At 50.4% G+C, this 13,450-nt stretch overlaps 1 protein-coding gene across 1 annotated transcript in view; it reads left to right on the forward strand.

The window, feature by feature from the left end:
- Positions 1–13,450, forward strand: part of MAPKBP1 (mitogen-activated protein kinase binding protein 1) — a 206,699-nt gene that overhangs the window by 100,582 nt on the left and 92,667 nt on the right. Inside the window, exons 4-5 of the mRNA XM_075330612.1 lie at positions 9,985–10,042; positions 13,289–13,450. The exon at positions 13,289–13,450 is cut by the window's right edge and continues 9 nt beyond it. Of these exons, the coding sequence (XP_075186727.1) occupies positions 9,985–10,042; positions 13,289–13,450 (220 nt within the window). The remainder of the gene's footprint in view (positions 1–9,984; positions 10,043–13,288) is intronic.

Consider the following 13,450-nt stretch of genomic DNA (forward strand, 5'->3'; position numbering starts at 1 on the left):
TAAGTAGATGCAAAAGCATAGCTCGTCCTCTGCAGTATACACCCCCTGGCCGGGCCAGGCAACCTCAGTTTTAGCTTAGTGTCTGTAGGAGGCACTTCCTTTCAAGGTTTATTTTTTGAGGGCGACGGTTTCCTTTTGGGACTGATCTCCCACTACCATCAACGGGCGGGAACGTGGAGTGTCGCCTCCATGTTACCCCCTCCTGCGACGCTGGATCCTGGACTGGACGACGGGTTCCACAGACACCGATTTTCCAAAGCCCAGGGTAGAGGCCTGTGCCCCTATAGCCCAATTCCTCAGCCCCTCTTTGCAGGCTTTGAGTTGAATATGGCACCGGTGTGACCGGACACAGCAAGCTGACTCTATTTTCACTGCCTGGACTGAAGCAGTGTTTTAAGGTGAGATCCTCCCTGACTGGTTTCCCAGACAAAGGGAGAAAAGACGCTGCAGGGAAGGCTCCCAGGACATTTACAGTATTTAGTATGAGAAAGTCCCTTGCTGAGTGCAAGGAGGAGAGCCCCAAGGATCCTGCACACACAGTGTTAACTTTTCTCTAGCTTGCTGGCTGGAGGAGGGTGGGGAAGTCACTCCTGTTTGCAGAAAGTCCTGCAGATAATTTCCCGTGGCAGGGGGAGGGCTCAGGGCCTCACGCTGTTTATTTGCTCGTTTATTTGCTCTAGCAGAAAAGCCGGCTGATAACCACCAGTGACAAGCTGTGTGCTGACTGGAGGGAGAGGGAGGAAAACTATCAGAAGCTCCCTTCCCGCCGTTTTTTACTACCCAGGGCACACTGACTTCATCTTCGCGCTCTTTTAGCGCTAAGCCCCGCCCCCCGCGGCCGCGATAAGCCCCCCTTCCCCCCAGGAAAGTGTGCGAAGATCTCCATAGAGCTTAATCCTTCCTGAGGACAGGGCCATCGGCTGATTCTGGTGAGGTGCTTGCTTCACTTGTAGCTCTGCTGAGCATTGCTCCCCCTCCTGGCATACTCCTATTAGGAACATGCAGAAATCTAAGGGCACTAAGAGTGCTAAGGCCCACATAGTCTATTATTCAGCCTGCACTGCCTGCCACGCTGAGCTTCCACGAAAACACACCTCTTCTTCTCTCTGTGAGTCCTGTGCCCCTATAGCCCCCCAAGACCCCCCTGCCACCACCGCCGCAACAGTCAGCCCAGAGCCTAGGGCTCCCAGCCCACCGGAATGGACACAGTTTCTGTCTCAATCCATGGAAAAACTGTCACAGAACCTGGTTCTGGCTATGCAATGTCATCCTCCACACCCTTCTGGGCCCCTGGACGGAACGCAGCCTACCATACCCCTATGGAGGATCCTTCTGAGGTAATCCGGGCACATGCTTCACCGGTTGCAGGGATCAGCAAAAGAGCACACGGCCGGGTGTCTCCAGCACTCATTCATGGCCCCCATCACTCTCCTTCGGGAGCACACAGGGCAGGCTCTCCCACACGCTCCACGGCTTCTGAAGAGCTGGAGGATGGAGAATGCTGTTTATACCAAGAGGATTCCTTGGTTTCAGCCTCCCCAGATGATCAAACTGCAATAGACTCCCTTATAGCAGCAATCAACCAAACTCTGCATGTGGAGGATCCACTACCACTGACCATGCGGTCTCCTTTAAGAGGGCAAGGAAACCCCAAAAGGTTTTCGCTGATCACCAAGAGTTTCAGGATATCCTCACAAAGCAAAGGGAGAAGCCTGACAGGCGCTTCGGTAACCGAAAACTCATGGAGTCCCGGTACCCTTTTGCCTCACCTGCCCCTAAGGGCTGGGCCGATCCGCCCTCGGTCGACCCCCCCCCCCCCCCCGTCTCCCGCCTTACCACCGGTCGACCCCCCCCCCCCCCCCCCCCGTCTCCCGCCTTACCACAAAGACGCTCCTGTTTTTACCCGATGGTTCCTCCATCAAGGACCCGACAGACAGACACGTGGAGCACCTCGCCCGCTCTGCTTTTGAGGCTGCGGGTTCCTCCCTCTCGCCCTCCTTTGCCGCTGTGTGGGTCGCAAAGGCGATCTCGGTCTGGGCTGAATCCCTTAACAATTCGCTTGAGGAATCCCAGTTCACTCATACCTTCACAGAGGTAACAGCTCAAATTGCCGCTGCGGCGGAGTACCTCATGCAGGCCTCCATGGACGCTGCTACCTGCGCAGCGTTTGCCGCCTCAAATACCATAGCCATCCGTAGAGCTCTCTGGCTCCGACAATGGCGAGCGGACTCTGCCTCCAAGAAGTCTCTCACGGGCCTTCCCTTTTTTCCAGACCGATTGTTTGGCGAACGTCTGGACAAGCTCATTTCTGACGCCACGGGAGGAAAGAGTACCTCCCTCCCCCAGCTGAAGTCCAGGACGTCCTTCACCAGACGTCCACAGTCCTCGTTCCGCTCCTTTCGGAACTCATTTGGTTGGTCGACATTCCGTGCTGTCCCCGCCACCAGCCGCGGACTACGCAGGGACCGATTTTCTCAGCTCTCCCCGAAACCCACTTCGTCATGGCAGCCTAGACCGAAACAGTCCAGGACTAGGGAGAGTCGGCCACGACGTTTTCCCCCCTCATGACTCCTTCGGCGCCCCGGAAGACACACTCATTGTAGGAGGTCGACTGTGTCTCTTTTATCACATCTGGGCTGCCGCCTCAGACTACAAATGGGTGCGGGACCTTGTGTCTTCCGGTTACCACATAGAATTTCGGACCCGACCCCCGAGTCGGTTCTTTCTCTCAAACCCCCCAAAGACTCAAACGATGCAAAGCTTTTTTCTCAGCAATCCACTCGCTCCAAACAGCAGGAGTGATAATACCTGTCCCAGATGACGAGAAGTTCGGGGGTTTTTATTCCAACCTCTTTGTGGTCCCCAAAAAGGATGGGTCAGTTCGACCCATCCTGGACCTCACACACCTGAACAAACATGTGCACGTACGGAGATTCAGAATGGAGTCCCTAAGGTCCATTATTGCATCCATGGTCGAAGGGGAATTCCTCTCCTCCATAGACATCAAGGACGCGTACCTGCACATACCCATCGCCCCAGATCACCAAAAGTTCCTCCGCTTCGCAATTCAGGACTCCCACTTTCAATTCGTAGCTCTACCCTTCGGCCTTGCCAACGCACCAAGAGTCTTCACCAAAGTCATGGCGGCCGCCATGAGCGTCCTTCACGCCAGGGGAGTAGTCGTTCTCCCTTACTTGGACGACCTCCTCATCAAGGCCGCCTCCTTCCGCGACTGCTCAACCAGCGTACAGATCACTGTGGACACCCTATCCCGCTTAGGGTGGCTAGTGAATCTGGACAAATCATCCCCGATCCCATCACGATCCATCACCTTCCTGGGCATGTCCCTGGACACCCGTCGGGGCTTGATCCTTCTCCCTCAGGACAAGGCGATCGCTCTTCAACGAGCGGTACGCTGCCTTCTACGTCCTCCGTCTCGCTCCATTCGATTCAGCATGAAAGTGCTCGGCAGGATGGTGGCAGCTATGGAAACAGTACCCTTTGCTCAACTGCACCTCAGCCCACTGCAGCTAGCCCTTCTAGCGGCCTGGGACAAGAGCCCTTTCTCCCTGGACAGACATCTTCACCTAACGCCTTCAGTCAGGTACGCACTCCGCTGGTGGCTTCGGTCCTGATCCCTATCGAAGGGGAGATCTTTTCTCCCAGTGAACTGGCTGGTCCTGACCACGGACGCCAGCCTCCTAGGCTGGGGAGCAGTGTACCGGCACCACACTGCTCAAGGACGTTGGACGCCCCAGGAGTCTTTCCTACCCATAAACATCCTGGAACTCCGCGGGATCTTCCTCGAGCTCAGAGCGTTCTGCCCTCTGCTAGTGGGTCGTCAGATTCGAGTCCAATCGGACAATGCGACAGCTGTAGCCTATATCAATCGGCAGGGGGGCACCCGCAGCAAAGCGGCTTATCTCGAGGCCCACAAGATCCTCAGCTGGGCCGAATCGCCGGGATCAGTGTTATCAGCGGTACACGTACCGGGGATAGAGAACTGAACAGCAGACTTTCTAAGTCGCCAAGGCCTGGCCGCCGGAGAATGGTCTCTCCACCCAGATGTGTTTCTACACATCTGCACTCGCTGGGGCACACTAGACGTGGACCTAATGGCCTCAAGGTTGAATGCAAAGGTACCCGAGTTCATAGCCAGGTCACTCGACCCGCAGTCCATCGGCGCGGATGCTCTAGTCTGCTCCTGACACCACTTCCGCCTGCCTTACATATTTCCACCTCTACCCCTGCTGCCTTGGGTGATCAGGAAGATCAAGGCAGAGGGAGTCCCGGTGATACTGATAGCACCGGACTGGCCCAGGCGCGCCTGGTACGCCGAATTAGTACAAATGCTCACAGACGCACCGTAGCGCCTTCCAGACATCCCAGACTTGCTTACCCAAGGGCCCATTTCCCATCAGAACTCCAGAGCCCTGAAGCTGACGGCATGGCCATTGAGACCTGGGTATTAACAAGAGCGGGATTCTCCCCCCCGGTTATTTCCACCATGATCAGCGCCCGAAAGCCTGCTTCATCCCGCATTTACCACCGTACGTGGAAAATCTTCCTTTCATGGTGCAGGGAAACGTCCAGCCTATGCCTCTGGCCATCCCCAGAATTCTCGACTTTCTACAGTCTCGCTTGCAAGCGGGGTTGGCTCTCAGTTCCCTTAAAGGGCAGGTCTCAGCTCTCTCAATCTTCTACCAATGCCGCCTGGCTCAAAAACAGCAAGTCAAGACCTTCGTTCAGGGCGTTTCCCAACTAGTTCCCCCGTACAAACGGCCGCTGGAACCATGGGACCTCAATCTCGTTCTGGACGGTCTCCAGAGGTCTCCCTTTGAACCCCTCAAGGAATCCTCCCTTGCTCTTCTGTCCTGGAAGGTAACATTCTTGGTGGCAATTACGTCCATCAGACGGGTTTCGGAGCTAGCAGCACTCTCTTGCCGCGAGCCTTTTCTGATCTTTCACCAGGACAAGGTGGTTCTGCGCCCCCTTCCGGATTTCCTTCCAAAGGTTCTTACCCCGTTTCATTTGAACGAGGACATTGTTCTGCCTTCCTTTTTGTCCACACCCAGTTGATAGGGTGGAAAGGTCTCTGCATTCGTTAGACCTCGTCAGAGCTCTCCGATATTACATATCCAGGACAGCCCCCTTTAGGAAAACTGACTCTTTGTTCGTCATTCCTGAGGGGCCTAAGAAGGGACAGGTAGCTTCAAAGGCAACTCTGGCTCGCTGGATTCGCTTTGCGATCCAGGAAGTCTATCGCTTGCAACTCAAGCCCATTCCTAGTGGGCTGCAGGCTCATTCCACGCGAGCAGTTGGCGCTTTGTGGGCCATTCGGCATCAGGCTTCAGTGGAACAGGTGTGTAAGGCTGCGACATGGTTTAGCCTACATACGTTTTCAAAGCATTACAGAGTCCATACCCAGGTTTCAACTGAGGCAAATCTAGGTAGGAAAATTCTGCAAACGGCAGTAGAGCACCTCTCTCAGTAGGCTCTCCAGGCTGTCTGGGACGGGTTCCTAGTCCTTGGGTTGTGTTGTCTTCTTTTATGTTTCCCACCCATGGACCCCATGGACTGCTTTAGGACGTCCCATTGTCCCCCAATGAGGCGTCAGAGAAAAACGGATTTTTGTGTACTCACCGTAAAATCGTTTTCTCTTAGCCATCATTGGGGGGGACAGCACCCACCCTGTTGGGCCTTGGTTCTCTCAGTACCTTATTTGGTTATGACTCTTCTTTTCTCATGTTCCTCTGTTGAGAAGTTTTTACTGCTTTTTCTCTTACTGCTTGTGTACTAAAACTGAGGCTGCTTGGCCCGGCCAGGGAGTGTATACTGCAGAGGAGGAGCTATGCTTTTGCATTTACTTAGTGTCCTCCTATGGATAGGCAGCATAACACCCATGGTCCTGTGTCCCCCAATGATGGCTAAGAGAAAACAATTTCACGGTGAGTACACACAAATCCGTTTTTCCACAGCAAAATGTCCCCAAAATGTATATTTTTTTTTTTTTTTTTGCAGTTTATGGTTTTTAAACAATTTTCATAATTGCATGAATAAAAAAAATCACAAGCAAAAAATTGTAAAAAAAATGTAATTACTTTGTGTGCTAGATAATCTTTTTTATGCATCTTGAATATCTAAACAGCAGATTTGTGCCTACATAAAATGCTCTTTGTGAAGCTTTGTCTTTTTTTCATTCTTCTTTGGTCTTCACTTTGAGATGCGTCTTTATGATAAATTATTAAAGCATTCTGTGCTTATTTGCAGACTCAGAACCTAATTTACACTTCTTTTTATCCGCTTTACTATCTTGTAGATAGTTTTGTGCTGTTTTAATCAAAAACATCTTACAACTGTTGTCCCCCCCCCCCTTTTTCTTTATGTAGAGGAATTAGAAGGATCTGTCAAACTAAAATTGCAGACTTTAAATTCTTTACAAGTCTGACCGTGTTATCACAACTTGATGCAACTTGTCACAATAATGCCTCCGATTTTGTTTACTGGCTTTTTCTCATGAGTTCTTAAGGAATGTGTGAGAAAAAGGCAATCATACCATTCCCTTTTGCGTGTTATACAGCACAGGTATGCTTTGCTCGATGCATTGCTTCTGGAGGAGGACACACTGCCGCCGTACTTACAGAGGTAACATGTGGCGGCTGCAGGACTCCAGGTGTCGCCTTATCTGGGGCTTTGCTTTTATGCTTGAGGCCTGAAAAACTTTTTTTTTTAGTTTTCTTTTATTGCATTATTGCACCTTAAAAACCTTCTGGATTAATACCAATCACATAAATGGTAAATCTGATTCTCCCGGTACAGGGACAATTGTGATTCTGCTGTTATTACTCATGGAAAATGACACAACTTTATCATGCTTTCCCATCTGTTATAGTTATTCCTGTAGATTTAGTTTACTAGTAAAACATCACAGATCCTGTATTTGAGTTAGGACACCCAGGCTCACTTTATAGTAGGTTTAATAAAATGTTCTGCCAACATCAAGCCTGGCCCTCGCCCTGGCACTCTTGGGCTATGTGTCCACGGTAGAATGTACCTGCGGATTTTTCTGCATGAAAATCCGCGACTTTCATGCAATTTGCCGCGGATTTACCGCGGATTTGCCGCGGATTTTGATGCGGATTTTTTTTTTTTTTTTTCCCCATTCTATACCTAAATCCGCACCAAAATCCGCAACAAACAATTGACATGCTGCAGATTTTTCCGCATCAAAATCCGCGGCAAATCCGCGGCAAATCCGCAGCAGAAAAATCCGCAGCATGGACACAGCATTTCCAAAATGCCATTGAAATGGCTTGGAAGTGCCGCTGCTGCAGATTTTCGGGAAATCTGCGGCAAATCCGCGGCAAAATCCGCGGCAAATCCGCAGCGTGGGCACATAGCCTTGTAGTTTACCATTCTAAGTAAATGCAGCCTATGTTGCGTCTACAAATCAAAAATGAAAACTTCCTAGGTATACACGGTATTATGTGGACAAAGGTGTAAGAACACTTGGCCATCCCATTCTAAAATAATGGGTGTCAAAATAGATAGGAGTTACCTTTTATTACAGCTTCACCGGTGAGTTTCCATGAATTTGGAGAGCTTTTGTAAGACCAAGATCGGATGTTTGGTTAACAGGGGTGTTGAACACTTTTTCACCGAGAGTCACATTAGCATTATGGTTGCCTTCAAAGGACCTCTTGTGATTGTAAGGGCTCACACAGATCTATATGCAACATGGTACAAGCATGGGCTGCAATGCACAAACTGGCCAAGGGCTATACGAGAGCTGTCCCTAGGTAGTAGGGCTATACAGAGCTGTCCCTGGGTAGTAGGGCTATACAGAGCTGTCCCTGGGTAGTAGGGCTATACAGAGCTGTCCCTGGGTAGTAGGGCTCTACGAGAGCTGTTCCTGGGTAGTAGGGCTATACAGAGCTGTCCCTAGGTAGTAGGGCTATACAGAGCTGTTCCAGGCTAGTAGGGCTATACTAGAGCTGTCCCTAGGTAGTAGGGTTATAAGAGAGCTGTCTCTTGCTAGTTTGGCTATATGACCGCTGTCTCTGGGTAGTAGGGCTATATGACCGTAGTCTCTGGGTAGTAGGGCTATATGACAGCTGTCTCTGGGTAGTAGGGTTATAGGAGAACTGTCCCTGGGTAGTAGGGCTATAAGAGAGGTCTGTGCCCCTGCTTAGTTGTGTTCAGGCTGTCCCTGCTTAATAGGGCTAGGGGCGCTGTCCCTGTTTAGTAGGGCTAGGGGCGCTGTCCCTGTTTAGTAGGGCTAGGGGCGCTGTCCCTGTTTAGTAGGGCTAGGGGCGCTGTCCCTGTTTAGTAGGGCTAGGGGCGCTGTCCCTGTTTAGTAGGGCTAGGGGCGCTGTCCCTGTTTAGTAGGGCTAGGGGAGCTGTCCCTGTTTAGTAGGGCTAGGGGCGCTGTCCCTGTTTAGTAGGGCTAGGGGCGCTGTCTCTGTTTAGTAGGGCTAGGGGAGCTGTCCCTGTTTAGTAGGGCTAGGGGAGCTGTCCCTGTTTTGTAGGGCTAGGGGCGCTGTCCCTGTTTAGTAGGGCTAGGGGCGCTGTCCCTGTTTAGTAGAGCTTGGGGCGCTGTCCCTGTTTAGTAGGGCTAGGGGCGCTGCCCCTGTTTAGTAGGGCTAGGGGCGCTGCCCCTGTTTAGTAGGGCTAGGGGCGCTGCCCCTGTTTAGTAGGGCTAGGGGCGCTGTCCCTGTTTAGTAGGGCTAGGGGCGCTGTCCCTGTTTAGTAGGGCTAGGGGCGCTGTCCCTGTTTAGTAGGGCTAGGGGCGCTGTCCCTGTTTAGTAGGGCTAGGGGCGCTGTCCCTGTTTAGTAGGGCTAGGGGCGCTGTCCCTGTTTAGTAGGGCTAGGGGCGCTGCCCCTGCTTAGTAGAGCTCGGGGCGCTGCCCCTGCTTAGTAGGGCTCGGGGCGCTGCCCCTGCTTAGTAGGGCTCGGGGCACTGGACCGGAGTACAGAGTACAATATAGACTGCTCCCTATGCTAAGTATTGGCTGCATCTGCTCTAAATCAAAGATGGACTTGCTCTCTTTGATTTTACCGGCTACCTCCTTGCTGTTTAAGATTCGATGATGGAACCTACTCCCAGTGCTTATAACACCTCCTTTAAGTGCCTTCTGACTGCATCCCCTCTGTTTCAAAGATGGCACCCGCTTCTTGTGTTGGTGCTGCCCCCCTCTACTAAGCACTGTCGGCGTCCCCTCATTCCAAAATGGGACCAGCTCCTTTTTGCTGGCTCTGCCCCTCTAAGCGCTGGCTGTATCGATGTAAAATGCAGCCATTAGTTAATAGAGGAGTTAGCGCTAGCACAGGGGGCGGGTGCCATCGAGGATTTTAAGTGCTGGCGCACACCTCCACACTGTACTTTAAAGAAAACTTATCAGCAGACCGGGCCATATTGGATTGAAGAAATCCATTTTGTGTATTTTCTTTAATCTGTTTGAAGTTTTCTTCTATTCATATCTTCGTGCATTGGGGCGGGACTGGTGGAAGGGTCTTCAGCTCTCTAGGGTGTCCTTTCTTCATCCTTATTTATATTTAATCCTGTTGCCGTCCTAGCTGCAGGGGCGCTAGTGCAGATAGATCTCTTGGCAGTCCTCATGAAAATGGTGCCGGTGGCTGCGCATGCGCAGACTGATCAGTGCCACCATTGCCGTTCTACTAAAGTCCACCATGAGTTCGCTAAGAACAGTTGACCTGACCTGAAACTTCCTTACATCTTGGACTTATTTGAGTACAAACCGTATGATGTTGCCTAATATTAGCACCCTACAACAGGGGAAGAATTGTTATTGGGGTGCACCCTCTCAAACAAAAAAATTAAAAAATTATGTTGTCGTCAGTTGTTAATGCAGTGTAATGTTTTGGGTTGGTTGCCCATTCTTAGACTTGTCATGTCCTATTGTAGTCCTTGCCTATGTCTTATTGATGAGGAATGTACTGACATGCTGACATTTCTTCTTTCAGAAAAACGATCACCGCTCTTGCGTTTTCCCCAGATGGAAAGTTCTTGGTTACTGGAGAGGCAAGTACTTTTTTTTTGTTTGCCCAATGTATGTCTGTTATTGAAAAACGTTCCGTTAAGTCTGGTCCACCGTAAACATTCATCCCACTGCTGTGTGATCCGGTTCAGTTGTCGATTTGCTAAGAGTTCCCAATTTGAATGAAGGGAGGATCCTACTTGATCGGCACCAAATTAGTAACCATCTATGGGATTTACAGGGGTGGCCAAGTGCTGTACTGGACTACATCCATAATGCATAGGTCGGCGGTGTGTCTGTGACCATCACCTTTATCAAATGGCGAACTCCAGAGCCCGGTGGAAATTGCTACCCCTATCATTATGTCTTTGGAGTGTGGGAGGAAACCGGCGTACCTTGGAGACACCGGCGTACCTTGGAGACACCGGCATACCTTGGGGACAGCAGCGTACCTTGGGGACAGCAGCGTACCTTGGGGACACCGGCGCACCTTGGGGACACCGGCGCACCTTGGGGACACCGGCGCACCTTGGGGACACCGGCGCACCTTGGGGACACCGGCGCACCTTGGGGACACCGGCGCACCTTGGGGACACCGGCGCACCTTGGGGACACCGGCGTACCTTGGGGACACCGGCGTACCTTGGGGACACCGGCGTACCTTGGGGACACCGGCGTACCTTGGGGACACCGGCGTACCTTGGGGACACCGGCGTACCTTGGGGACACCGGCGCACCTTGGGGACAGTGGCGCACCTTGGGGACACCGGCGCACCTTGGGGACAGCGGCGCACCTTGGGGACAGCGGCGTACCTTGGGGACACCGGCGCACCGTGAGGAAGCTGGCGTAACCTGAGGAAGTCGGCGTACATTGAGGAAACCCGTGCAAACATGGGGACAACATATAAACTCCTTGCAGATTTTGCCTTTGTTGGGATTTGTTAGGACCCCAGCGCTGCAAGACTAAAGTGCTAACCACTGAGCCACTGTGCCGCTCATATTTGTTTTTGAATCATTTTGTAAGGTGATATTAGATGTCTTTAGGGCCCTCCGTGCTCATCGTTGACATTTAGTTTTCCCGTGTGGTGTACATTGCTGGCAGTGCAGATGCTGGTAGTCGTTCTTTCCATCTAGTCTCTGCGCGCTTCTCCAGGATTAGGTTTATATTTAGCTTGTCCCAGATTTTGCAGACTTTAGTCTATTAAAGTAGATGAAATCATATTGACAAGTCACCAAATCGGCTAAAAATTCACAAGTTCCAATGTACAGCATAAAATAAAGCCTGTCATTACTCCCGGCTTCCAGCGGTCATCCACAAATCACTGCTTCTGCGCAAGACTTCCATCCTTGTAATAGTTTTGGCTTTTCTGATTTTAGCAATTTGTCAGGGATTCCTGACCACAGGGGAGAGGGGGAAATTATCATGCGCTTCTAATAGGATTTCGAGGCTCCGATCCTGTAGTATTAGTGACAGTATTATCATATTTTTATTAGGAAACAGTTGAAAATCCTGCGCTCTGTAAAGCTTAATATGCACGAGGAATAATCCTTACAGGGCATTGTCCTGCCTAATAGGAAACACTTATTGTTTGTGTGGTGTATTATTTTCTACACAAAAAAATAATTAGTAACTTCCAATGATCAAAGTTAAAGTTACTCTTATGTAAACCTCTAAAAACTCGCGATTTTTTTCATTTTATTTTCTTTTAAGCACTTACTGATAAGCGAGTACTGCCATGCACTGGGTTATTGGTGCTCGTAACGAGCCCCCGAGCATGGTAGTGCCTGCTCATCACTAGTTACCAGTACTGAGCACCTGAGCATGGTAGTGCCCGCTCATTACTAGTTACGAGTACAGAGCACCCGAGCATGGTAGTGCCCACTCATCACTAGTTACGAGTACTGAGCACTGGAGCATGGTAGTGCCCGCTCATCACTAGTTACCAGTACTGAGCACCCGAGCATGGTAGTGCCCGCTCATCACTAGTTACCAGTACTGAGCACCCGAGCATGGTAGTGCCCGCTCATTACTAGTTACGAGTACAGAGCACCTGAGCATGGTAGTGCCCACTCATCACTAGTTACGAGTACTGAGCACCCGAGCATGGTAGTGCCCACTCATCACTAGTTACGAGTACTGAGCACCCGAGCATGGTAGTGCCCACTCATCACTAGTTACGAGTACTGAGTACCTGAGCATGGTAGTGCTCGCTCATCACTAGTTACGAGTACAGAGTACCTGAGCATGGTAGTGCTCGCTCATCACTAATTTTAATATGATCTTTATCCTACATGTTTAGCAATAATATTCGGTCACAACCGACATTTATGGGAGAACTCGACCGAATATATCAACAAATCCCATATATAGGGCTTGACCTTAATTATAGCGCAGGGAACCATAATTTCGTGGGGAACGGAGAGGTGGCCATATATAACTGACATCATCCCTTCATTTTTATGGGAACATTGAAAATTGCTCAGTCCTGGAACTCTCCAATTTACCTGAGATTTTTTTTTTTTGCATATACTGTCTGTATGACATAATTATCCCAGATGTGAACAGACCCGCTAAGGAGATTTTCCGGTTTCAAAGATCCCCTCTTTGCCTGCTGCAGAGTGTTTAAATTAACTGCGCTTTACACACCCTCCCCAGGTCTAGAGCGGAGTCTCTGCTGCTGCAGCGCTGTCAGGAAATCTGTGTGCTTGTCAGTTTTGCCCATTTAGAAATCACAAGCCGCTCCGCTCACAGTATGACTGCAGCGCTGTCAACAAGTCATCAGTGCTGCAAACAATAATTGTTACTAATTGCAGCAGAGACTCCGCATTGGACCCAAGGAAGGTGAGTAAAGCACTTTTTTTTTTTTTTTTTTTTTTTTTTTTTTTTTATGCAACTCAAACAAGGTTGGGGCTAGTCCCACGCTTATTTCTCTCTACAAAATAATCCGTTGGATATTGCTCCATTGGTGTGCACCGTATAGCTTGGAAATCCCTTACGAATTGATCCAGTATTCGTCAAGCAAGCAATTTTATTTTTCTGTCTTCAAGTTTTGCAAGCAGAGTTTAAGGGTAGCCCTCATCCTAGTGAAATATACATGTATACGCTCAGTTGAGCCATGTTTCTGGAGGATTTGGGGGTAATGCCCCCCTGACAGACAGCTATTTTATGTGTCTGACTTGCCGTAATGATGGTTTTATGTAAGCAGTTGTTAAACATGTGAATTTATTTGGACTGTGAAGTAGAAATCTGCAGACTTGTGTGTCTGATCTGTCGCCCTTCCTTTGTATAGAGCGGGCACATGCCTGCCGTGCGGGTTTGGGATGTGGCGGAACGAACACAAGTGGCGGAACTGCAAGAACACAAGTACGGCGTCGCCTGCGTGGCGTTCTCCCCGAGCTCCAAGTACATAGTGTCGGTCGGATACCAGCATGATATGATCGTCAATGTGTGG

Source organism: Anomaloglossus baeobatrachus, chromosome 12 (genome assembly GCF_048569485.1).
Source record: "Anomaloglossus baeobatrachus isolate aAnoBae1 chromosome 12, aAnoBae1.hap1, whole genome shotgun sequence".
NCBI classification, from domain to species: domain Eukaryota; kingdom Metazoa; phylum Chordata; class Amphibia; order Anura; family Aromobatidae; genus Anomaloglossus; species Anomaloglossus baeobatrachus.